The sequence below is a fragment of the Phalacrocorax carbo genome, chromosome 1 (genome assembly GCF_963921805.1).
Source record: "Phalacrocorax carbo chromosome 1, bPhaCar2.1, whole genome shotgun sequence".
NCBI classification, from domain to species: Eukaryota; Metazoa; Chordata; class Aves; order Suliformes; family Phalacrocoracidae; genus Phalacrocorax; species Phalacrocorax carbo.
In genome coordinates this window covers 83,974,725-84,000,118 of record NC_087513.1, presented here as the reverse complement: position 1 = coordinate 84,000,118, position 25,394 = coordinate 83,974,725, and the positions used below count along the sequence as shown (strand labels likewise).

The following is a 25,394-nucleotide window of genomic DNA, read 5'->3' as shown; positions in this document are numbered from 1 at the left end:
TCCAGATCCCAGTTGCTTTCCTCATGAACTCTCCACACAGAGATCTGTGCTATAGCATTGCTCAGACCTGATCTGAGCTTCTTACCAAGCCACAGCTAGGGTGATTTGCAGCAGACTTGCTTAACTAGAGAAATTAACTGTTTGTTTGTTTGTTTGTTTTTTGGGGGGGTGTTTGTGGTTTTTTTTTCCTCACCAGGCAAGTGTCCTGCATCGAAATTTGGACAAAGAGCCTGGATCAGTTGATTTGAGTTACCAGCGAGCCTCTCATTTCATACATCCATTCTACAGCACCAGCAGGAGTTTTCTCTCTATCGTCCGTGTGCCAGAAACGATGCCCTGTGGTAAAAAGCAGGCTGTCCAGGTGGACTTCAGAATTTATGAAGAGAATCTGGAACACGGGCCCAAGCGTGTCATTTTCTCCTACTTTGTGAGTTTCTAGGGAAGTGCTAGTGGGTGATGGCTCAAGACGCAAGATCAGCATCTCCTACAGATACAAGGCTGATAGTTGATAGGTTTGTCTCAGCTCAGGACAGGTAGCTCATCCAGCCATCATAGGGCTGGATCCTGGTTTTGATCCTGGGGCTGCAGTAATAGCAAGAAAGGCAGCAACTTTTGGGCTCTGCACAGGAGCAGGGCAGGTATTGGTTTTACCTGTCCTCCCCCAAGTCTCTTGGTCCTCTGAGCTCTCCTTGCTACCTGAGAGTGAGTAAAGCTCATATCCCTTCCCCTGCTCCCATTTAATCTCCAATTTCAGGGTACTTTGATCTGCACGTTGGTCTCAAAGACTATGTAACTGGCATTCCCTTCCCTTTCTGTATTCTTCCATAGGTCACAGGGAAAAGAGGGATAGTCCATGCAGGTCAGAAGACTGTTTGGGTTGGGCTGCCAAGAAGTAAGTACACTCCTGTTTCATGTCTAGCAAGCACTCAGTGGTCTGTGGCATCGCATCTTATTTGGATATGTGGCACAAGCCTCTCTGCAATTTAGAGCTGGCTCACCACTTTTCTGTTGCATCAGAGCAGCGTGTCTTTCCAGATTTCATGTTTCCTTTACATGGTACCTGCTTGGTACCAAGAGAACAATAGTCAGCAATTCCTAACCCATAGGCTCATCCTGTTTTCTTCATTTTCAAATAAGTTTCCTTTTGTTGCCTCTGGAAGTAGCATGAAGCTTTGGCCTTACCCTCTATCAAAACTCTCCCGCTCTAATTTGCAATTGCATCTAAAAATAATCTTTCAGTAGTTAGGGTACCACACCTTATCATTTTGATGGGTGTTGACTCACTGTTGTCTACTTCTCCAGCACTTTTTTTAAAAGTCTAAATTATAGGTGCTTTGGGACAAAGGTCATCTCTTTATTGGTGATGGGGTGGGAGACGTTTGGTGATGGGAGGCTTTGAGAGATATGAGACTCTTTGTGGAGCTAAGCTTGAGCTGTTTTATCTCCTTGAGGCAATGACCATAACCAGGAAGAGTCTTTTGTTGGTCTTGAATACCAAATCCAGAGATGTGCTGATTGATTCAGTGGTCTCCAGAAATCTCCTTGGTCCTGAAAGACTTGAGGAAAGGAATTAAACAGGCACATGCAGAATGGCAAAAGCTGATCAGAGTCGATTTTCACCACCAAATCTGCTTTCTCTTCTTCTATCTCTCCTCCATCTAGTGCTGAAAGGCAGCTTCTCCATCCCGCTTACCTTCAGCTGGATCTATGCCCCTGCTCCAAGGCTTGTTGTTTATGTTATCTTCCCTAATGGAAAAATCATCGCTGATTCTGCTGTCTTCAGTGTCTCTATGTGTTTCAGAAATAAGGTAGGATTTGCGTCTGAGGCCATGACTAAACGTGTGAGTGTATGTATCTGCTGCGATGAAAGAAGAGACTGAGGAATATATAATAGGTGTAGCCGTGTGTGGCTGATACTGTGTGAGATGCTGCCATGTGAACTGCAGTATGTGAATGGTGAAGTGTGCTGTGATGTATGGAGCAAGTATGTGCTGAGCACTGTGGGGGCTGCTGCAATGTTTGGGAAAGGCAGAGAATTGCTGTGTCTATCTCCATAGGCTTGTACAGCAACTGCAACCCAGTAGGATCACAGCCCAGCACAGGTTATTAGTGTGATTCCCGGGAGAGCTCAAGGCTGCTCTGGTGCTGCAGCAGACACAGACTTGTCAGTACGTGGTGTTGGAATTACAGGTGAAAGTGGCCGATGGAAGAAGCGGATTTTACTTGCCATCTCTAGAAAGGGCTGAGTGCTTGTGGTCAGTTACATCCATGGGAGCCTGCTTTCTTGGCCACGTCTTGCACTCCAAAGATGAACTTCTGAGGACTGGCATTTCTGCCATAGACAGTCAGATTCAAGTAAGAACAGGAAGTGCTTCAGGAAACTGAGACCAACCCCACAAAGAGCCTGCAGTTAAGGACTAGGCTTATATTTGATCTGGGGCTCCAAAAGGAGCAGAAAGACAGCTGCGTGAGGTGTGTGATCCTGGCTGGCTGGTTTGCTGGGTAAAGAAAGCGCTTTGTTTGGACATAGGAATGTCTCCAGTACTATGAGCTGTGCACTCTGATGGTTCCCACTCTGCCATTTTTCCTGGTAGAACCTCAATGTGGTGTTTTTTTAAATACCTTCTGGGGGTCCTTGGGAGATTTCTTGGGTTTCCATCCAAGGCAAGTCCTTGGAAATTCTTTGCATAGGTCCCTTCCGTGCTCAGGAAGTGGTAGGGAGGCCAGCAGCAGAAATATCACTCACCTATTGCCTGCATTCTTCCCATCCAGGTGGAGCTGGGCTTCTCAACACCTGAGACCCTTCCTGATTCAGAGGTTGGTCTTCACCTGCTGGCAGCTCCTGGGTCCACATGTGCGGTATGGGCCGTGGATCAGAGAGTCCTTTTGCTGAAGCCAGGAAAAGAGCTCAGCAGCTCCTTGGTGAGTGAGCCTGCTCCAGCTTCTTCCCTTCCCTTGCGCTGACATGGAGAGGGAGGGAGACAGACAGGTTATTGCATCTGTGTTGACTCTGCCACATTGGATGCTTTTAAGATTCGGCTCGACAGGGTGCTGGGCCATCTTGTCTAGACTGTGCTTTTCCTAGAAAGGTTGGACTAGATGATCCCTGAGGTCCCTTCCAACCTGTGATTCTGTAATTACCTCCCAAGGAACTCAAAGCACTGCCCAGGAGCATCAGCAGTGCTCTCTGTGGTGTGGGTAAGGACTGGGGCATGTGTTAAGAAAGATGTTGCCCAGGAGCATCAGCAGTGCTCTCTGTGGCGTGGGTAAGGACTGGGGCATGTGTTAAGAAAGATGTTGAACATCACTCAGTGCACTGGTGGTAGACGAGCTTCTGTTGTTCTGTCTCATGTTCAGTTCAACAGTTTGTGCTGGCTCTATCAGAGGACAGCCAGTGAAGACTGAGAGTGAGCCTGGGATTTCTGACATCCATTTATGCTCAGTAGCCAGGAGCAATTCAAACAGGCCTTGAATGTATGACAGGAAGGGAATGCCATGTTTTATTTGGGCTGATTTTTTTTTTAATTATTTTTCTTGCTTTACCAGATCTATGGGCTGTTCCCATCTATTTATAACTCCAGGTATCCTCACCAAGTGTCTGAAGATGATCATTCATGCGGGTTCACAAATTCTGATGAGCCTGATGTGTTTACAGCATTCAGGGTAAAAATGGTTGATTTGGTGGGTTGGGATAATTCATGAATTGAGGGAAGCTTGGCCCCCTAACATTACCAATATCCTAGGAATTACATTACAGACAGTACAGGGAACAGGTCCAGTTTAGGCCCTTTTAACTCACTTGTTATTTGAATAAGTAACTTGAAATTGTTCACCAAGGAGAAATTGTTGTGTTGTTACTGCACTTTGGTTGTGTGATCCAGGATGCCAAGGAGGATTGGTTACTGTAGTTGGATTTCACATAGTATGTTTAATCTCCATAGCATGAGCAATTGCACTCCGCAGGCTGAGAAGGCATAGTACCTAAATGACCAAGTGTTTGAAAAAGAATAAATTTGGCTGAGCCAGGCCAGATGAGTTAGCTAAGATGACTTTGATTGCCCATTGCTGAGGATCTGGATAATTCTTTCTTAAAATGAAGCAAGAGAATACTATGCCAAGCCATAGGACAGCCAAGCCCCACCGCAAGAGGGGACAAGAAGGCACAGGGTAGAGAGTAGAGAGGAGAGGACAGGCTTCTGGTGCATCAATTCCTTTTTTTTCCTGCAGGAAATGGGCTTGAAAATTATGTCCAACACCAATATCAGGAAGCCCAGAGTGTGTCCAACCACTCCATCAACAACTATGCTGCAGAAAACAGCAATGTTTACCCCCAGCCCCATGTTGATGTTTGTCCAGCCCCATAAAGCGTATAACAGTAAGTGTTTCTTCTTACGTGGCATGCTCAGTGTTTCAGGTGAAAGCAATCCTGGGTTTGAGCTAAGAGGCAGTACTTGCTGTAATTGCAAATGGAGGAGTAAGGGTGTTCCCTGGCTCTAAACCTGTTGTGCTAGTGTGCGGCTGCCTCGGGCTCACAATTTCTGGCTCTGAAATGTTAGCGAGCTGTCTGGATCCCAAGTCTTATCTCTGAGTGGAGGGAATGGTTGCCCTTCCCTTGGTGCCTGCAGTTGCAAGTGAGGCCCACAGCACCTTTGTTGTTTGAAATGAGGCAAGAGATTTTAAAATTTGGGATATCACCTTCTGTTCTGGTGCCATGCTACCCAAGATCTGACTCAATGACCTGCAGCCTGAGCTGGGCTGGAGCCCCTCTGCTCTAAACCAGGACCTAAGGACCTTGTGCTGAGTGGGTCTTTGTTATTTCCAGCAGAGCATCTGACAATGTCTACCTATCAGCCCACTATGTTTTCACTTGTTTCTTCAGCCGAAGAGAAAGTACACAAGCATTTCCCCAAAACATGGATATGGAATTTGTATTCTGTGGGGTGAGTAAACTGAGCATTGGGGGTCTAGTCTGGGTAGCCTAGTGTGACCAGGAATGGCAGCAGATACAACTGGGTTTAGATCATAAGCTGCTGAGGAAGATGCCAAAGGACATATGTCATGAGGCTCATACCTGTCAGGCCATTTTTCATCGGAGCTGATGTCTGCATCGAATGCATCTTCTGATAGCAGATGATCATACAGAAGTATTGTCCATCCATGGGAGGAGGCTAGCATGGGAAGATAGGAAAGCAGGTGTTGTGCAGCAAAACAGCTTGGTTTACTGCCTGTACTCTGCTTGTTGTAGCCCTGTGAGCCAGCATTTCCCAAACTGTGCTCACAGGATGTAGAGTGGGATGCAGGGGAAGCTGATCTCCACAGAAGTCCTTCACAGGACAAGGAGTTGTGCCCTGTGAGAAAGGCTTAGTGAGCACACAGGGTCTGCTGAGGGAGATTTTGGAGATTTTTCATCTCTGACTTCAAAAATTTCTTTTCTGGTGTTTGGAGACTGGAGTCCGCTCAGGCCAGATGCCCCCATATCTGCCCACTCCCACCTCCACTGTCTTTCCAGCTACATCCTTCTCTTCACTCCCTAGCAGCAGATATCTCATATGTGATTTATCCATCTGCCTGATCTGAGCAACCAAAGGTCTCATATGTTGTGTGTGTTGCCTACCTGTACATGCCTGGCAAAAGTGAATGTCTCTGGTTACTGGAGTCAAATAATATCATTAGCTTTAGCTAGGACTGTTTTTATGTCTGCTCTTGTAGCAGCCACAGAAGTCTGCTGCTCTCAGAAGCTGTGATGTGGGCACAAGCCAAGTCTCTGCCCTGTCTTCTTGTTGGACTTTAAGCTGTCAGTGTCTCACAGAAAGATGAATGGCTGGATCTGTCTCTTCTGCTAAGTTCTACTGATGTTGAACAAGCCTGTTGCTTTTCTGGTGTCTGATTCTCCATCCCTAGGCCTAGAAGGATAAAACTGCTGACATCTGTAAAGCATTTTTAGATATGCAAAGGGCAAGCGCTCTCTGGGAAAAGCACTGAGTGTCATTGGCATCTTGCAGCCATATAACCTGTTGTCCATTTTTGACAATACATTTTTTTCTGTTGATAAAAGCATCTGAGGCAGGGGTCCCTACTTCTGCAAGGACCTACTTGTAACCCTACAACGGCTACAAGTTCAACCAGCGTTAGGGGTTAGACTGAGGTTAGGGGATGGGGTGCATTGGAGAGAATGGTGCAGACCAGGTCACCTGGTGCTGCGTACAGAAAAATTCAGTTAAATGCTTCTGTTGCTGTCTACTTCTCCTCAGTCCCAGTGGGAGCAAGAATGTCACTGTTACTGTGCCTAACACAATCACAGAATGGAAAGCAGGGATGTTCTGCACAGGACGTAATGGCTTTGGACTTGCTCCAATCTCCAGTCTGCTTGTTTTCAAGCCCTTTTTTGTGGAGCTGACACTGCCATCTTCTGTGATCCACGGTGAGACCTTCATCTTGAAGGCCACAGTCTTCAACTACCTGCAGCGATGCATGAAGGTAGGTAAGCCCTGCAAGAAAAGCAGGGTATGGGTGGGTAGGAGATGGCTGAAATCTATGGCCTGTGATGTTTATCTTGTTACCACTTGCCATCCCTTCTGCCCCTTCAGATCCAAGTGACCCTGGAGGAGTTCACACACCTCCAGCTGAAGCCGTGCAAAGGCTGTGTCTACAGCAGCTGCTTATGTGCTGATGAGTCTAAGACCTTTCAGTGGAGTATCACAGCTGAGCAACTGGGTGAGAATAACAGGGAGGTGGGATGGTGGAACTGGGAAGGGATGGGACCAAGGTGGGATGTTTTGTAAGAGCTGACATGGAGTGAGGGGTTGTTTGTCCTGTTAACCAGGGAGTACTTGTTTGCATTCATCCTAAGGTTATGATTACTTGCAAGTCTATGCTAGGAGGTACAGAATCATATAGGGCTCTGATCTGATTTTTTGTTGTCAGCAAGTGACTTCTATTGTATTAATGGGAAGTCCTTCATTAGAAGATGTCTTATGCACCTAACTGTGTGTTATTTTCAGGGCCTATGAACATCACCATCAGCACAGAGGCTGTGGTCACCGAAGAGCTCTGTGGCGAAGAGATACCATTTGTCCCAAACCAAGGGCAGAAAGACACGATCACCAAAATCCTTCTAGTCCGGGTCAGACAAGCTCTTCTGTTACCTAGACCTAAAAGTGGGCTTTGTGCAATTCTCAGATTTTGTGCAGGTTAATTTTGGGAGTTACCTCCTGCTATTAAAGGTGTGTAATTAAAATCTCAGGGCCTCAGCTGGGCCCAACTGCAAGGACTGATGCATGTGGGAGGTAGCAGGGTACCCTTCACTTCATACCACGGAAAACTTTACATATATACACTCTTTTATGTCCTCGCTCCTGAGCTCTCTGCTGAATCTTACAGCATTAATTTCACAGACATTCAGAAGTTATGATACTCTGAAAATGTGTGCTGTTTTCCTATCTGAAATGAAAATGATTGACGATAATTTACATTTTTATGTGATAATGATGTTACTCCAGCTGACTTTCCAGCCTGAACCAGGATTTTGTCCATATCTATTTCTAATTCACATGTAATCCTGTATCCTGTGTGCTCGTTATAATGCTACTTTTCTGTGCTCCAACAGCCAGAAGGAGTGTTAGTAGAAAAGGCTCACAGCTCCATCCTGTGTCCCAAAAAAGGTAGAGAGATTGTTTTCTTCTTTTACCCTGCTCATTCCCCTCTACCTGCTTGACCACCTTCTGGGTCTTTCCACTTGTTAAAATATTTTCTCTGTCAACGTTACCAAGCTACAGAAGCATACTCTAATTGTGGTGCCAGCTAGAACTTCCTCTGGGTAAGGATGTGGGGAGGTCCAATCTTTTAGCATCAACACCCCTGGTACTAATGTGATAGCTTGAGGCCTTTTTCACCTCTGGTAATAAACCCAGACTACTGAGCATGGTGAGGCTGAAGGGTGTGATTTAGGATTGCTGCTCCTGTCCTGAATTTTAAGGTGTATGACAGGGACATTAGCAGATATTGAGAGCATGAGGTGCATTGAGAAGACATACCTGCAACTGAAATCTGAAATGAGACGGAGCAATTTATGTAAAGAAGAGCAGGAAGGTGGCTTTGACCACAGAGACTTTCCAGGAGAAGGTCCTCTCAACCTCTCCGGAAGGAAGGCTGTTGGGATAGTGCAGTCACAATGAGGTCAATGGAGGGAGTTCAGAGTGGAACGGGACAGGGTTTTTGAGGTAATCTGCAACCTCTGTGACAGCAAAACGGGATGTTAGCACAGAACAGTCTTAAATAGTCTCTGGGGATTTTGAAGGCTGTTTTAATCAGAATCTGTTTTCTTTTTGTCCTCCTCACACACCTTACCCTGCTGGTGTCAGGGAATCCAGCACAGGAGTCTGTGTCCCTGATGTTGCCTCTAAATGTGGTTGAAGGTTCAGTCAGAGCCACCATCTCAGTTACTGGTAAGGAATTCAACTATGATAACAGCTTTACAAATCCCATGTCTCTGAGTATAGCCCTAGGCAAGCCCAAACCCAGAATCCCCCACACCCTTTCTGAGGTTTCTGAGGGTCCACTACCTTGTTGCTCCCATGCATATGGCTGTGCTTCCTGGTTCCAGATAACCTAAAACACTCAGTAAAGGAGGTGTTCTGTTTATGGGCTTCCTCTGCCAGGATGGGAATGTGCACAGCCCATATGGAGGGCACAGTGGAACTAGTAATCTGGCTGGACAGAGGTGCCCCCACATAGCTGTGCTGTGGCTATCTTGCCTGGTGCACTGCTGGGAATGGGTCACAGGTAGGAGGAAGTGAATCCCCAAACCTCCTGCCCAGGAGGTGGTCAGGGTGCCTGTGCTGTGTTCCAGGTGACCTTATGGGGACAGCACTGCAGAACCTGGACCATCTGGTGCAGATGCCCCATGGCTGTGGGGAGCAGAACATGGTGCTGTTTGCCCCCATTGTCTATGTGCTGCAGTATCTGGAGAAGACAAGGCAGCTGACCCCTGAGATCAAGGAGAGGGCAACAGCAGTCCTGCGCAATGGCAAGTACAACAGACCCACCTTACTCTTCTGCCTTCCCCTGTGTCTAACCTACCAATGGTTCCCTACTCCCCTTCTCCCCAGAGCACTCAACCACTTCTAGTGTTAACACCACCCCATTCCCTGCCCAGTGATCTCAGTGCAAATACTGTTCTGAGCACTCGTGTCCTATCCTTCTTCCCAGGGTACCAGATACAGCTGCAGTATCAACACCCTGATGGTTCTTACAGTGAATTTGGTACCAAGGATGAGTATGGTAATACTTGGTAAGCCCTGGGCTCTCTCCCTGTTGCCTACCTGCCATTTGATAGCCTGGAGGTGGGCAGCTTTCTGCTTCCATCATTGAATTCTTTCTGTCCTATTGGACCCAAAGTGTTCCAAATGCTTTGTGGGCTAGGGCATCCCAAGGGTATGCAACTGTCCTTAGACCACCAAATAAGGAATAGCAGAACAATAGGTGAGGAGAGACCCACCATTTTCAAACTCCCACTTTTCTTTTTCCTCAGCTTCTGCTCAGGTTCTTTTTTTCCACCCATTCTTCCCTCTCTCATTCACTCCATCTCTTTCAGCTTTTCTCTTCCCCCTCTCATGCCTTTTTTCTGTTTCTCCCCAACAAGGCTGACTGCATTTGTGGTTAAATGCTTTGTCCAAGCCAAGCCATACATTTTCCTGGACAACAGCACCATCCAAGCTGCTCTCACCTGGCTGGAGTTCCGCCAGCTTCCCAATGGTTGCTTCAGAAATGTGGGCCAACTTTTCCACACAGCCATGAAGGTAGGAGCCAGAGCACCTTGAAGGACAACTCAAAGCAGTTCTTGCCAAGTGTACTGGTAATTGATTAGTTCACTTTCCTGTATTGTTCTGCTTTCTTGTGTGGGAGCAAGCCAGTGATAGGTGGGATCTCTACTGAAAAGCTTCAGGTCTTTGTGTATTAACTTCTTCAGCTTTTTGGTATTTATGCTTTTTGTAGGGAGGTGTGGATGGGGAAGTACCCTTGGCTGCCTACATCACTGCTGCATACTTGGAGGCAGGAGAGACACCAGAGGTAAATATTGGGATTCTTTGCCATGCCCTTTTCCCAGGCTTTGGCTACTCATTCCTGCTCCCCCTACCCCCATCCTCCCACCCCTTTGCTACCCTTTGTACTACACACAGCTGCAAGCTAGTGGTGAGTTGTTAGGGAGGAGAGGTTGGTGTAGCTGCTCCCACCGCCAAGTAAATAGCCATAATGACATTTTTAATGTGTTCTAGCTTCCCAGAAAGTGGAAGTCTGGGAAGGGAGTGCTGGAGGGCTATATATGTTGTGAAGTAGGGCAGTTGGAATTACACACCTAAGAATTCCCTTGTTAGTACTTACAAGTGGTAAAGATCATAACTAGTTAGCCTGTGGTACTGGCAGTTAAAAAAAAAAGTCAACTTGATGGAGAAATGCTACTGCTATAGACTTTGAGAAGCAAAATTCTGTGGAAATAAGGAAAGTAAGTGAAAAAGCAGTGCAACTGAAAGCTATGGGCTTAGGGAAAAAAGTAAGACAGATGGGAATTAACCTTTCTGGTGACAGATGTCCTTCAGGACACCTTTTCACCATAAGGACAATTAAGTGTTGAAACATGTTGCTTAGAGATTTGGTTGTCTCCATCATTAGAGGTTTTCAAGACCTGACTGGATAAACCCCTGAGCAATCTGGTCTGATCTCATAGCTAACCCTGCTTTGAACAGGAGGTTGGATTAGAGATGTTCTGAGGTCCCTCCCAGTCTGAATTATTCTATCATTTGGTAATTCTATGAACTGTCGGAGTTTTGGTTGACTTTTGTGGAGGAGGCTTTTCATGAAACTGGATGACAAATATTTGACATGTACTGTGTTCTGCAGCAAAATGAAACAAAAGGACAAGGACCTTCATCTGGTAGAAAATTAATAAAAAGTTTGTTGTAGTTCTTAAGAACCAGTTTTGTCATTTGGGAAGGAAAGCAAAGAGTTACTGAGAAGAGACCAGACTGCTCCAAATCAATGAGTAAAATCTTGAAAGGGAGACAAACAGGACCTCAAAGCAATTTGCATGATGAGCTGGTGGAAGCCACTCCACCCTGAATGAATCCACAGAGGGTGACATAGTGCTCTGATAGTGGTGATAGAAAATCTAGGCTACCACAAGGTAGGAGACCTCATGGAATTCCTCATACTCCAGAGAAGACAACAGCAGCATTACTAGCTCAGAAAGGATTGTGCATGGAATGAGGAGTGCTTTGTTGCAGAAGCAGATTTGTTGATGTGAAAGTGACCAGACAGTTATTCAATTGGACATACATTCATAAACCATTGTTTTTTAAAAAAGTGGTCTTGACCATGAAAGACACTCAACAAATAAGTAAAAATACAAGTCTCACTAGTTTCCCTAGCCCCAGTGAAGGAATTTGCTGAGTAGGTCTGTGGGTAGATGAAGTGGGAAACACAAAGCTTACTGTAGCATCCAGGAAAAGTGTCCTTGAGTGGGTTATAAATGCTTTTACAAAGAATGCACAATCTCTGGAGGTCAAAATTCTGAGAAAGAGTTTGAGACTTTCTGCAAGGGCTAACACACTCAAGATGTTCAGAACAGATCCTACTTTCCCTTACAAGCATACCTAAAAGGCTTATGGAAGATGTTGGGGGTTAAAATGCAGGGAAAGAGTTGGAGATATTTTACCTTGTCCTGAATGAACTTATATTAAAGCATGGTTTGTATGACAAAAAATCTAGGCAGATACAGACAGCCCTCTACCCCCACTCTGTGTTGGAAAGTCATCTCTTGGAACAAAACAGATTGTTTTTGCTGACTGCAGAAACAAATGACGTGTTGTAGAGGAGCAGTTTCTTAGCTGGTATGTGACTGCTCCTGGGGAAGTTAAATGCATCTGTAAAGTATGCACGTAGGACTGCTATTGTCAACACAAGGATGAGCACAGTAATTGTGAAAACACTTCCAGGAGAGTGGCACTGTCGGTTCTTTTGTTAGTTTCACCAGAAGACACCAGAACCAGATGGGTTGTAATACATGTCAGCCTGTTCCTAGACAAGGTATTAAGATATATAATAACAGCCAAGCACTTCACAGGTGGTATGTCAAGTGTTTTCACTTGAAGTTTGGTAGCTGAACAAACACTAGTGCTGTTACCTCCATTTTAACTGTCTGGGAAAACGAGAGATTTAAGAAGGAAAAGAAATAATAAAGGACCCTCTGAACAAATTCATAAATGTGATGTGTCGTGGTTTTAGCTGGGATAGAGTTAATTTTTCTTCACTGCAGCTGGCATAGTGCTGTGCTTTGGACTTAGCATGAAAACAATGTTGATAACACACCCATGTTTTGGTTGTTGCTGGGTAGTGCTTGTACTAGTCAAGGACGTTTCTAGCTTACCATGCTTTGCCGGGTGCACAAGAAGCCGGGAGGGGACAGGGCACAGCTAAGAGAGCGGATTCAAACTGACCAAAGGGATATTCCATATCATGTAACGCCATGCCCAATATGTGATCTGGGAGGGGCTGGCTGTGGGAGGGAGGCAGCAATCGCGGCAGGGACGGGCAGCGTCGGTCGGTGGGTGGTAAGCAGCTGTATCGTTTGTGTTTCTGTGTTGTTGGGGGTTTTTTTTCCTTTTCCATTTCATTATATTATCATTATTGTCATTATTATTATTATAATTATTATAATTATTATTTTATTGTAATTATTAAACTGTGCTTATCTCAACCCACAAGTTTTTTTGCTCTTCCGATTCTCTTCCCCATCCCACAGCGAGCAGCCGCATGGTGTTTAGTTGCCAACTGAGGCTGAACCACGAAAGATGTAATTCCTACTTAGGTCTATTTAGTTACAGAATACAAAGGTTTCTGTGCTGCTTGCAGTGATATTTAAGGGCAAATAGAAAAGTAGGACTTTTGAAATGATGGGAGCTTAGCTTACCTGTTCTGCTGGGCTTCAACAAGAGAAAGCAACCAAAAAAGCATCAGTTGGATCCTGGGAACTTCTGGTACTCTGTGAGTAGATACTGTGAGCATTTCTGAGAATTGGTGGGTGCATCCAGCAATACTACACCACCATCTAGAGGGCACAAAGATGACACAGACACTACCTTTTCTCTTTCCTAGAAGGGAAAGAGGTGAGGAACATGTCACATGTCAGAATAAATCTTAAATGTAGCCCTTGTGTGATCCTTACTGTACTTAACCAAGAGGCCACTGGAAGAGGGGAAACACAAAGTGCTTCCCCTCTTCCAGTGCACACATATGGGACAGGCAACCACTACGAGCCTTTGGCTCATGTTTGAAGTAGCATAGCTGAATGCTGGAATACAATGCTGATGAGTCCAGTGGGATTGCTGCCTCCTGCCAACAGCAATACTGGTGTTCCAGGAGAAACTGGAAATCCCAGCGACCTTGTAAGGCATTGCAGAGGTGAACTGAACAGTGATCTTGGTCAGCAGGCTGGGTGTAAGCCTTTGCAATTGTGCATTGTTGCTCTTGTTGTGTTTGTACTTGGAAAATAAGATGTGGTGGTGTTATTCCAGCAGTAAGGCACTCGTTTCACTGAAAGAGCACTGCTGAAACCCATGACCAGCTTGAGGGAGGGTCTGTCAAGCACCTTGCACCAAGGGCTGGAGAAACTGCTTACCAGTACTGCAGTGATACAAAAAGAAGAGCACAGGCTCGAGCCCAGAGACATCTGGGGGAATGTATGGGGGGCTTACTCTGCTGACATATGCTAAAACATCCTTCTGCATGTGTACCTCAGTGTTTGCCTGCCTCATGTGTTTGTGTGTGACCAACACCTATGTAACTCTTTCCTGTAGAGTACAGTGGTGCACAAGGCTCTGGGCTGCATCGTTCCTTCTCTTCCCAAAGCGGCCAGCACTTACACCCATGCCCTGCTGGCCTATACCTTTGCCCTGGCTAAGGATTCTCAACGCACACAAGAGCTACTTGATATGCTTGATCGAAAGGCAATCAGAGCAGGTATGGGAACCTCAATGTCAGGTGAACACCGGAGAAGGGACAAGTGGTCAGGGGACTGGAGCATCTCTCTTATGAGGAAAGGCTGAGACACCTGGGTTTGTTCAGCCTGGAAAAGAGAAGACTGAGGGAGGATCTTATCAATGCTTATAAATATCTGAAGAGTGGGTGTCAAGAGGATGGGACCAGACTCTTTTCAGTGGTGCCCAACAACAGGACAAGGAGCAATGGGAACAAGTTGGAACACAGGAAGTTCTACCTGAATATGAGGAAAAATGTCTTTACTGTGAGGGTGACAGAGCAGTGGAACAGGCTGCCCAGAGACGTTGTGGAGTCTCCTTCCGTGGAGACATTAAAAGCACGCCTGGACATGATCCTGTGCACCCTGCTCTCAGTGTACTGGTTCATTCAGGGGGTTGGACAAGATGATCTCCAGGGGTCCCTTCCAACCCCTACCATTCTGTGATTCTGTAACCTTTCTGAGCCCTTGGTTACATGCAACCTGGAAGGACCATAGCCTTAACTTTTAGGTCCTTCACCAAAGAAAGTTTTTAGACAGCCAGTCTATAACCTCAAGGTGTGTGCTGGCAATCCTGTGGTGTAGATCCTGATCTTCTTCAAACCTCTCACCCTTTTCTGGTACCCAAAGTGGAGACTGGGCTCTGAGAGAAGTAGGCTTTCTTATGCAGGGCTGCAAAGCATCAGAGAAAGAAGCAAAGCTGGCAAGCTGCCCCATTTCTTGTTAGTCCCTGACACCCAGGACTGGCTAGTGGATAGCTAGCTAGTATCAGGTAGTTAGTGGACCTGGCAAACAGGACAATGAAGAAGTTGGACATCTGGGAGGTAGTGTGTATGCAGATTACTGGCATATTAGTTTTTGTATATCACCTTGGTGTGTAATATGGAGTGTTGGGTATTGCAAAATACATGGGATTGCCATTCACCCAGTGACGTGATGACCCAGCCAAGAGGTATTTACTTGATGGTCTTTGCAGGCACAAGCCACTGTGCCTCCTAGGCCTCAGGATTTCTTTCCTGACATCCCTCAATGTCATCTACTTCCTTCCTTTCCCAGGTGGGCAGATCCACTGGAGTCAGACCTCATCCAAGCCCAGACCCAGCACAAGCCCTTGGTCACAGCCACTGTCAGTGGATGTAGAGTTGACAGCCTATGTCCTCCTGGCCCTGCTCTCCAAGCCAAATGTCACAGGGTCTGATCTCACCACAGCCTCTGGCATCGTGGCCTGGCTCACCAGGCAGCAGAATGCCTATGGAGGGTTTGCCTCAACACAGGTAACTTGTGGCTGGGGAAGGGGATGTTGCTTGAGAAAGAACCTCTGCACAAACTGTGCACAATTTATGCAGGTCTGAATACTTTGAGGAGAGGAGCCCTTGTATTTGGAGGTCCTCAGGACAATGAGTTCAATAGTATTTGGGTCTCAGAGCTGCAAATGTAATTGTTTCTTTTCAGGACACAGTAGTCGCCTTGCAGGCCTTGGCTAAGTATGCAGCACTGACGTACAGCACAAAAGGAGTTGCAGAAGTGAGGGTGAGGTCCCGGACAGGCTTTGGGAGGAAGTTCCAAGTCTCCTACCAGAACCGGCTATTGGTGCAGGAGGCAGCACTGACGGAAGTCCCAGGAAAGTTCTCGGTGCAGGCCCATGGCAGCTGTTGTGTCTTTACTCAGGTAGGTTCCCACAAACTCTGCTGTGACAACCCTCTGCTCATCATCTTATCAAAACCAAAAGTGTCTGTTGCAGCTCTGTGCAAGGAAACGTGCATTAACTGGGCTTAAATCACAGCCTGTTGCTAATGCAATAAACTTGCGTGCTCTAGGAGACTCAGAGACAGAACATGTCCAAATGTGAGGACAGCGATGCTTCCATGGCTCTAAGGGTATTGGATGATGGAAATGTTGTATAGTGGTCCCACTGCTGTGTGCCTGTCTTGCACAGTCTCAAGGGGAAGGTGAGGAGGAGGAGCCTCAGCTGGAAGGGTCATGGAAGGTTTCCAGTCTGAGTGACCTTATTTTGGGTACTGGGATGAGTGTACTCACTGTGTATGGTTTACCCAGTCAGTATCTGGGGTCCATATTTTGAGTATTAGAGTAGACAGTGAAAAAAGGTATGATAGATGATACTGAACTAATTAGCCATGTCTTTTTCTGTCTTTGTGCCTCTCCCTGCAGATGGTGCTGAGGTACAACATGCCCTCCCCTCAGGTCTCCACATCCTTTGCCTTGCGAGTGAAAACTGAGCCAGTCAATTGCACCGAGGATGATATGCTATCTGTTACTGTCTATGTTAATGTCAGGTGACTCTAAAGACACAGCTCTACTTGGGAAGGAAAGCCAGGCATGACTGGAGAGCTGAGGGGTGCTTCTTGGCTGCAGTGGAGGCATGAGGCAGTTTCAGCAGAAGGTCCAGATGGAATATGGAGAAGGGGAAATCTTTCTGGGGGCTTTGATTCTTGCTAGAGAGAGGAGTGCAAGTAGTCACCTCAGACTGGGGATGCTCAGAGCAGTGCAGTCATCATCTGCCCCTTATGAGAGGGAGCAGTGATTGTCTTGGCCCTAGTGCCTGTCTGGGGTTCCTGGCTTAAGGTCCTGCACACAGGGTATGGTGGTGGAGAGAAGGGGCATATGGGAGAGACTGTCTTTTTGATCTTCTACCCCAGGTACACTGGGAAGAGATCCACTTCCAACATGGTGATCGTGGAGGTGTCCCTACTGTCTGGATTCGTCCTGGCTCCAGGATCTGGGATGTCTGTAAGAAGCCTGGAATCAGGATGGTGATGTGGTGTCAGTAGAACCATCCATGGCCAAGGAGAGGGGGAGGTTGCATAGAAAGGTGTTGCCTGCCTCTCTCTTGAGCAATCTCATTATCCCTTCCTCTCTGCCACACAAGAAACATGAAACACATACTGGCTCTCTGTGCCTTGAGGATTGTGATCCTTCTGGCCCAATTTGCTCAGCATATTCTTGACAGCTAAGTAGCCTAGGTTCCTGTCCTTTGGTTTTGCAGGAGCCGAGTAGCCCTGCAGGGAGATCAACCTGAAGGGCTAAGAGCCCAAAATAAGTTTGGAAGTGATGGAGTGAGAACTTGCCCACTCAAGCTTAGGTAAACCTTGTTGGGATACCTTACGCTTGCTTTTCAAAAGACCCAACTAATCTGCTTTATCTGCTCTCCTGTCCTAGCTACAACACTGGCACCCTGTGAGAAGAACTGAGAAAACACGAAGAGGTGTTGCCATCTACTTGGACAAGGTATGTGTGTGCTGCTAGAGAAGCTGCAGGAGTGGATGACAGTGGCAGAGTTGTGTGGGGAATTCAGGGCTGGGCTAGCAGAGCAGGATATTCAAGAAACATCTTGAATTCCTGCCTTTGACTCCAAAGAGTTGTTATTGCCTGTCAGTAGTATCAAGTTCAGATGAGGAGTAAAAAGAACAACTCATAAGTGAACTGTCATTTGTTCTTCTTCCTCAGCTGAGCCATAAGTCTGAAACATATGTCCTGCATCTGGAGCGGGAAGTCGGTGTGGCCAATCTGAAGCCAGGCCATGTCAGGGTCTATGATTACTACCATCCAGGTGAGTATGGAACCATGCGGTGCCAGGGCTGTCTGGGTGTTTGCGTTTGGCTTTGTGCAAGGATAACTTAGGTCTCTCCTGTCTCGTTGCAGAGGAGCAGGCCCTGGCTGATTATAATATCTTCTGTATCTGAGGTATGTGTGAGTCCCTTCCTCAGTCCCTGTACAGATCTAGCAGCCTTGTGATGTTTCCTCTGTAACCCAGCCACCTCTCTCTGTCCCAGAGGAACACTCTGTATCTCTGATTCAGCATGTTCCCTTCACCTAGGACTATATCTGAAATTCCCTAGGCCTCCAGGGACTTTAGTCTCTGCCCTCTGTTTTCTGAACTTTGTAATGTAGTCGTTGCTGGATTGCCCTCTAGGCAGGACATGAAGTGTTTAACATATGGCCATGCTGTGAAGGACTAGTCATGTGATTTTCTGGGACGCTCTGCAGGGGTTTCTGGGCTGGTATAGTGCATGGGACTGCCTGCCAGCTGAGTGACAGTGCTCATAGATGGTTTGCACTGTTCCTGAAGAAATTCCAAGCAGAATTCATGGTACTAGTTTCAGCTTACACTGTTTGGGTATGGAGAGTCCCACCACTTCCTGGGGAGGGGCTGAAATAAAACAAGAGCACTAGATCAAATCAGAGGAACACTTCCCTTTAGACTCCCTAGTGAGAGCCTGGGCTCCCTAGCTGTTAGCATCCTAGAGTTAATGATTTGGGTCATGTTATTTGCTGTCTGGGTTACTCCCTCTTCCTGCTTTTATTTCTCCAAGGACTTGATCTGCTCCCTTACTGTCCACTGTTTCAGCCCACAGGGATCCCATTAGTGCAAGATGCCCTACGACGGCAGCTGCATTATTGCTTCTGGTATGATGGGGCATGTACCACCTGGAAAGTCACATCTCAGTGGGCTGGGCCAAATCTCAAGTTGGATTTCAGGACTAAACCCAGCCCAAGCCGTCCTGCTCATCCTGACATCCATTTCCTAGTGAATTCTTTGGGGTGTCTGATTAATTCTGATTTTTTTTATTCCAGGGATTTTCTTTCTTGTGAAAAGAATGAAAATAAAATCTGAATCACAAATCTGGGTAGGGTGGTGTGTGTTTGGACTCTGTGACAGAGGATTACCTTGGAGGAGAGAACAGAAGCAAACTTTCATAGAGGGAGAGTAGCTGAACCGTGTACCTGGCATTCATTTCTTCCAGCACTGGATTCCACTCCAGCAGCATCATACAGCCATCAGTATGGGCTAGGAGTCCTCCCTAACCCTGTATGGAGACTGATCCCACTGGGCATCATCTACTGCACATAGATGTAGCTGAGCCTTGGCTGATTCTGTGCTTTACACAGATGTAAAGTAAATCTACCCTGCCATGTATCTCACAAATTAGCTTCTGTCCTCCTAGCACAGAAAGAGGGAGGGGAGTCATTTTAGTTTCTGCACCTCCTGTGAAGCTGGATCTTGCACAGGACAATTCAAAGATGAGTTGTCAGGTGGGGATGGTGCCTCAGGGTCAAACCCTCCCCCCTAATGAGCTACTGAAGAGTGAACAGGGTCTTTGTCACATGACAAGGGGATGCAAGGACAATTCAACAACCAAAGAGTATGTGAAAATTCAACATAGAATCACAGAATAGTTTGGGTTGGAAGGGACCTTTAGAGGTCATCTAGTCCAACCCCCCTGCAGTGAGCAGGGACATCTTCGACTAGATTAGGTTGCTCAGAGCCCCGTGAAATCTGACCTTGAATGTTTCTAGGGATGGAGCCTCCATAACCTCTCTGGGAAACCTGTGCCAGCACTTCACCCTCATTGTGAATTTTTTTTTTCCTTATATCCGGTCTAAATCTACCTTCCTTTGGTTTAAAACCATTATCCCTTGTCCTGTCACAGCAAGCCTTGCTAAAGAGATTGTCCCCATCCTTCCTGTGGTTCCCCTTTAAGTACTGAAAGGCCACAATAAGGTCTCCTGCAGCCTTCTCTTCTCCAGGCTGAACTACCTCAACTCTTTCAGCCTGTCCTCATAGGAGAGGTGCTCCAGCCCTCAGATCATTTTTGTGGCACTCCTCTGGACCCGCTCCAACAGTTCTATGTCCTTCTTGTGCTGAGGGCTCCAGAGCTGGACACAGCACTCCAGGTGGGGTCTCACCAGAGCAGAGGGGCAGAATCACCTCCCTCACCCTGCTGGCTACACTTCTTTTCATGCAGCCCAGGATATGATTGGCCTACTGGGCTGAGAGTGCACATTGCTGGCTCATGTCCAGCTTTTCATCCACCAGTACCCCCAAGTCCTCCTCTGCAGGGCTGCTCTCAATCCCTTTATCCCCCAGCTTGTATTGATACCATGGGTTGCTGTGACCCAGGTACAGGACCTTGCACTTGGCCTTGTTGAATCTCATGAGGTTCTTGCAGGCCCACCTCTCCAGCTTGTTCAGGTCTCTCTGGATGACATCCCATCCTTCTGGTGTGTCAACTGTACCGCTCAGCTTGGTGTCATCTGTGAACTTGCTGAGGATAGACACAATCCTGCTATGTCATTGATGAAAAAGTTGGACAGCAGTGGTCCCAGTATGGATCCCCGAGGGATACTACTTGTCACTGGTCTCCGTCTGGATGGTGAGCCATTGACCACTACCCTCTGTATGCGACTGTCCAACCAATTCCTTATCCACCGAACAGTCCACCTATCAAATCTGTATCTCCCCAACTTAGAGAGAAAGATGCTCTGGGGGACTGTGTCAAAGGCCTTACAGAAGTCCAGATAGATGACGTCTGTAGCTCTTCCCTTGTCTAGTGATGCATTCACGCCATCTTAGAAAGCTACTAGGTTGGTCAGGCAGGACTTGCTCTTGGTGAAGCCATGCTGATTGCCTCAAATCACCTCCCTGTCCTCCATGTGCTTTAACATAGCTTCTAGGAGGATCTGTTGCATGATCTTCCCAGGCACAGAGGTGAGCCTCACAGGTCGGTAGTTCCCTGGGTCCTCCTTTTTAAAGATGGGCACAATGTTTCCCTTTTTCCAGTCCCCAGGGACTTCATGTGACTGCTATGACTTTTCATATATTATGTTGAGTGGCTTGGCAACTACATCAGCGAATTCCCTCAGGACTCTGGGATGTGTCTTACCAAGTCCCATAGACTTGTGTATGTCCAGGTTCCTCAGGTGGTCATGAACCCGATCTTCCCTTACAGTGGGAGAGGCTTTACCCCCCTGGTCCCCATCTTGTGGTCCATCAGCTTGGGAGGGATGAGGAGAGAGGTTACCAGTGAAGTCTGAGGCAAAAAAAGCTGTTGAGTATCTCAGCCTTCTCCTCATCTCTTGATACTAGGCCACCATTCTCATTCATCGGGAAAGTACGCTTTCTTTAGCCTTCTTTTCTGGTTGACATACCTGTAGAAGCCCTTGTTCTTTGCATCCCTTGCCAAATTCAGCTCCAGCTGCACCTTGGCCCTTCTGACACAACTGGGCAGCGTCCCTATACTTTTCCCAGGATACCTGTTCCTGTTTCCACCACCTGTGCAGTTCCCTTTTGCTCTTTAGTTTCACCAGCATGTCTTGACTCAGCCAAGATAGTCTCTTCCCTTCCTTGCCTGATTTCTTACCCCTGGGGACTGAGAGCTTTTGCACTTTATGGAACACGTCCTTAAAGGTCTGCCAGCTGTCTTCTGTTTCCTTGTCCCTGAGGACCATTTCCCAGGGGGTCCTGCTGACTAACTCCTTGGAGAGCTGGAAGTTTACTTTCCTAAAACTTAGGGTCCTGCCTATACTCCTTGCTTTTCCTGTATCCCTCAGGAGTGTAAACTCCACCAGTGCGTTATCACTGCAGCCCAGGATGCCTCCAGTCTTGTCATCACCGATGAGCTTGCTTGCATTGGTGACCATCAGGTCCAGTATTTCATCCCCTCGGGTAGGGGTGTCTAGTCTACTACCTGGCTTAAGATATCTGTCACGGCTTTTTAAAATCAAACCTTATGATTTAAGAAACTCCAGCTTGTGATCCAGGATCTTCAAGCTTGGCAGTGCTATGTCCCTGTATAGACAGGTAGGTCTCCACAGCCCTCCCTAGTGCTGGCTGTGACAGTGTGATAGCCAAGTGCAAAATCAGGCTTAGGAGTGGAAGGCTTGGGAGAAGGTTGGGGGCAGAGGGTCTGGATTTGGCTACAGCCCTGAAAGTTCTCCAGGCCAGACCCTGCAGCAAGGCTGGGATTTGTGATGGTTTAAAGGGAAGGATTTGCTAAGTGTGATTAAGTTTCGGCTTTGACATTCCAGAGTAACCATGAAGTCTCAGCAAGTCCCCTCTGTGAGGCAAAGACACAAGCATTGCAAGTTCTTTTGGTTGAGAGCGAACACTCTCCATAATGCACCAAGGAGATCTGCCAGCAAGGCAGGCTGCTGAAACCCTGGCCTGTGCTTCATGTACAGGTTAACAGGACCAGAATGAAAGCATAAATTCAGCACAGCAGGTAGGTGTTACCAGTGCCCTGTGCAGGGCCAGAAGTGGCTGCATTGAGGCTGGCTTCGTTCCAGATGTCACTTTCTCCCTCTTTCTGCACCTTTGTTTAAACAGGTGATTTTTCATTCCCTTTATTCAGTTTCCTCAGCAGTCCACGAGAAATGCAGAGCCTAACTCTGTAGAACAGGTTTTTTGCCAGAATACTACTTTCTCTTAAACTTTTGAAAAACAACTTTGCAGGTACTGCAGCTTTCTTTACAAATGTCTTGTCTCCCCCTTGCCTTTACCTCTAGCAATGTCTGTCTTTGCTATATCAAAAAGCAGAACTGGAGCTAGTCAGGCCTATACCTGCTGTTGGTACTCAGAGATCACCATTCGCTAGAGCTTGGGCTCTTGCAGAGAGGGAGGGAACCTGCTTATTACTGCCAGTGCCACCATATTCTTATCATGTTTACAGTGCTTAACAAAGCACAGGCAACAGGTCTGATAGAAGTCCCTGGAATACAGGTTTATTGTACACATGCATGTATGCTACATACTCCTTACTGACCCCAGGACGGGTAGCTCATCAAGAGCCCATTATTGCAGGAGGAGTTCTTGCACAAAAAAACCCACTCATATGCATATATGTACACATGCTCTATGTAAAAATTGCATATAGCGACATGTTTGACTCAATATCCATTGCAATTTCTATGCCCACTTCCTTAACATCTCTTCTGGGTCCTTCAAAATGTTCTTTATTGGACTTAAACTGTAGTACTGTGGTATCTGGCTACTAGAGAGCATTTGGAGGTAGGTTGCTGTCTTTCAGAAGAATTTAAAGACGGGAAAAATCACTTTTGTTCAAAATACATTGATTTCTCTGTGGCCTAAACTTCTCCCTATCTGCTTAGAGCAGGAGGTGTCAAGCATCACACTCATTTTTTTATCCTTCACAAAACAGAGGCGTTGCAGTGATTCAGCCTGGAGTCTTGGTGGTGCACGTACTTTCACCTAGCTTGTGATCAGCTCTGCTGCTTGAACACTAAGGACTGCCTGCGCCCAGGGATACAAATCCCTCCTTGTGTGCCTCTTGTCTGTCTCTGGGCCAAGCAATCTATGAGTCTGTTGGCTGGGGAAGGATCTCTGCACAAGACAGCAGCCAGATACCCTGTGCCCTGCCGCAAATTCCAGTGGGTGCAGAGCCCTGCTAAGAGGTGCTCGCTTCCCGAGTGCTTCCTGGCCACCAGCAGCTGGTCATTGTGCCAGTAATGGGAGATGGAGATAGGGCTGGGTCAGATGAATTATGTACACCAAGCCTGTGACTTTGTTTTCGCTGCTCCAACATTTATTTCATTCTGCTTCATTGTCTGGGAGATGGATTGGGCTGATTGCTCAGGATGTAGGTTTCCAGTCCGGAACTTCAGAGGTGTTTGTGCCCATTCACACAAAACAGCTGCTGGAGTCAATAGGTGCCAGGAATTTCAATACCTTTACCATTGTGAGCCCCTATGCTGCTCTGAGGGAGCTGTCTGTCCCTGGGAGCTGCTGTGGATCTACTGTGAACAAACATATGTCAGCTGGGATTGTTCATCAGGCACTGCCTGTACTTTTTGAGACCCATGGAAAGAAACAAAGGGCAGCCTAGTGTCAGAGAGTGATTCATGTTCTTGCACTAGTTCCTGTTGGCTTGTTTATCCAGGTGCACTTACACCTTTCTCTCAGCCATAGGCACCAGCAGCTCTGAGATGAACATAGCCTGGGAGGGGGGAGACAAAGGAGTGGGAGGATTTGTATCTACCCACAATGTGTGTGGGTGGGTGGGGGCTGGTGTGGTATAAAAAAAAGGCACAAACCCTGGTTTCCTTCTTATGCATCAGTCTTTCCTAAAGGAAAATAAAATATTACTAGGCCCTGCATATTTAAGAGATCAGTTTGGTACTGAAAGACAAATCAGTGATGCATTTTGATATGAAATGGCCATTACACTAAAACAGAAGGACTTCCTTATTTTAAGGATAAGTAGTTTCAAGAACCAGCATTTCTTTTCAATTATGGTAAGATAGTCAGGGAAAAGGTCAGTATAATCAGCAGACCAACAGGTATGAAATTAGCATGCTGAAAGAAGTTTCCAGGGGCTAGAGCCACAGCCTCTTGGTAGCTAGAGAAAACCCTGTAGGACTCAAGCCATGCAGTTTTTGATCTGACCAGTGCTCAACCCTCATTTCCACTGATGAGCACATGTGCAAGTTGGCTCTGAACTGGACCACAGAGGATTGTGTGATATAGCTGGAGTGAACGGCAGCTGTTAGATTTTCTCTTCAAACTGAATTACCTGTACGGTAGAGATAAAGTGAGGACACCAGCTCTGCCTGCTCTCTGTGCTCTCCTCCTGGGTAAGGTAGCACTCTATGAAGGAGCAGAGCACTATACATATATACTTATTTTGGACAAAGCCTAGTCTCCAGTTCAAGACTGAGAAATGCCTTGGGAGCTACAGACTCAGAAAGCTTGGGGACAGTATGACCACGGAGCTCACTGTGAGCTCCAGCTGAGTGCACATGCCAAGGGGTCATGGGACAATCCAGCTGGAAGCAAAACAATGGGACTGGGGCTGCAACTGGCACAGGGAGCAGGGTCAGCGCAGTGAAGAGGAAACAGGCTGTTGCTTAGCAAAATAAAAAGCAAATTTGTCTGAATGATGCTGGTCCACCCACAGGAGAGCAGAGAGGCTGGAGTCCAAAAAGACTTGGATTGGCTGGGGAACATCCTGAATGGTACAACCCTGTGCCTGCAGCACTATAAACACAGGAATGAGGCAGAAGAAAGGAAACTTTGGGGCTTCTTGTCTGCTTCCTGGGAGAAAAGGCAACAATAGCAGGTGGCCTGGATACCTTGGAAGGAGAGAAGCAGCACTTTCTCTCCTGATTGGCCCTCCAGAGGAATCCACCTCTCTGGGGGTCTCTCATGAAAATGTGGACTCCCTTCCTCCTGAGCTGCCTGGTCTACACCCTGGGGATAGTGGCACAACCGTAAGTGCCATTTAAAAATCTGGTGTTTGGTAGTTGTGATGCTGAGGGAGGGGCCAGGATAGCAGGGAGAGAGCATGGACCCTGCAAGTCATCTCCTGGAAGGGATAGGGTGGTACACAGCACGCTGTAAGCCTTATTATGAACACAAGATCCTCCTGAAGGTGGGAACCTCTCTCATAGATATCACTGCAGTGCAAGAACTAGGTGAGGACTGGTGGTGGGAACAAGAAAAGCAAGGGACTGCAGTCTGAGGCAAGCTAAAGGGAAAGGTGTAGGATAAAGTGAAGGGCAAAGAAAAAGGGCTGCAGGGCTGGGGATGATTAAGCAGGAACCAGTCTGC

The 25,394-nt window shown here is 46.9% G+C and overlaps 2 protein-coding genes across 2 annotated transcripts in view; both read left to right on the top strand.

Annotated features, from left to right (window-relative positions):
- The window catches only part of LOC104053398 (alpha-2-macroglobulin-like protein 1), a 50,116-nt gene extending 31,499 nt beyond the window's left edge, over positions 1-18,617 (top strand). The window contains 25 exon segments of the mRNA XM_064441099.1: positions 197-427; positions 829-892; positions 1,663-1,808; positions 2,773-2,922; positions 3,547-3,663; positions 4,228-4,375; positions 4,823-4,940; positions 6,252-6,477; positions 6,588-6,714; positions 7,002-7,123; positions 7,607-7,661; positions 8,361-8,444; positions 8,849-9,025; positions 9,208-9,289; positions 9,641-9,797; positions 9,994-10,068; positions 13,851-14,013; positions 15,086-15,303; positions 15,482-15,697; positions 16,199-16,323; positions 16,687-16,777; positions 17,207-17,275; positions 17,495-17,597; positions 17,690-17,731; positions 18,396-18,617. Coding sequence (XP_064297169.1) covers positions 197-427; positions 829-892; positions 1,663-1,808; positions 2,773-2,922; positions 3,547-3,663; positions 4,228-4,375; positions 4,823-4,940; positions 6,252-6,477; positions 6,588-6,714; positions 7,002-7,123; positions 7,607-7,661; positions 8,361-8,444; positions 8,849-9,025; positions 9,208-9,289; positions 9,641-9,797; positions 9,994-10,068; positions 13,851-14,013; positions 15,086-15,303; positions 15,482-15,697; positions 16,199-16,323; positions 16,687-16,777; positions 17,207-17,275; positions 17,495-17,597; positions 17,690-17,730 — 3,105 coding nt within the window. The 3' untranslated portion in view covers position 17,731; positions 18,396-18,617.
- A 6,347-nt stretch (positions 18,618-24,964) lies between these two features.
- Positions 24,965-25,394, top strand: part of LOC104053530 (alpha-2-macroglobulin-like protein 1) — a 28,961-nt gene continuing 28,531 nt past the window's right edge. Inside the window, exon 1 of the mRNA XM_064462999.1 lies at positions 24,965-25,054. Within this exon, the coding sequence (XP_064319069.1) occupies positions 24,990-25,054 (65 nt within the window). The 5' untranslated portion in view covers positions 24,965-24,989. The remainder of the gene's footprint in view (positions 25,055-25,394) is intronic.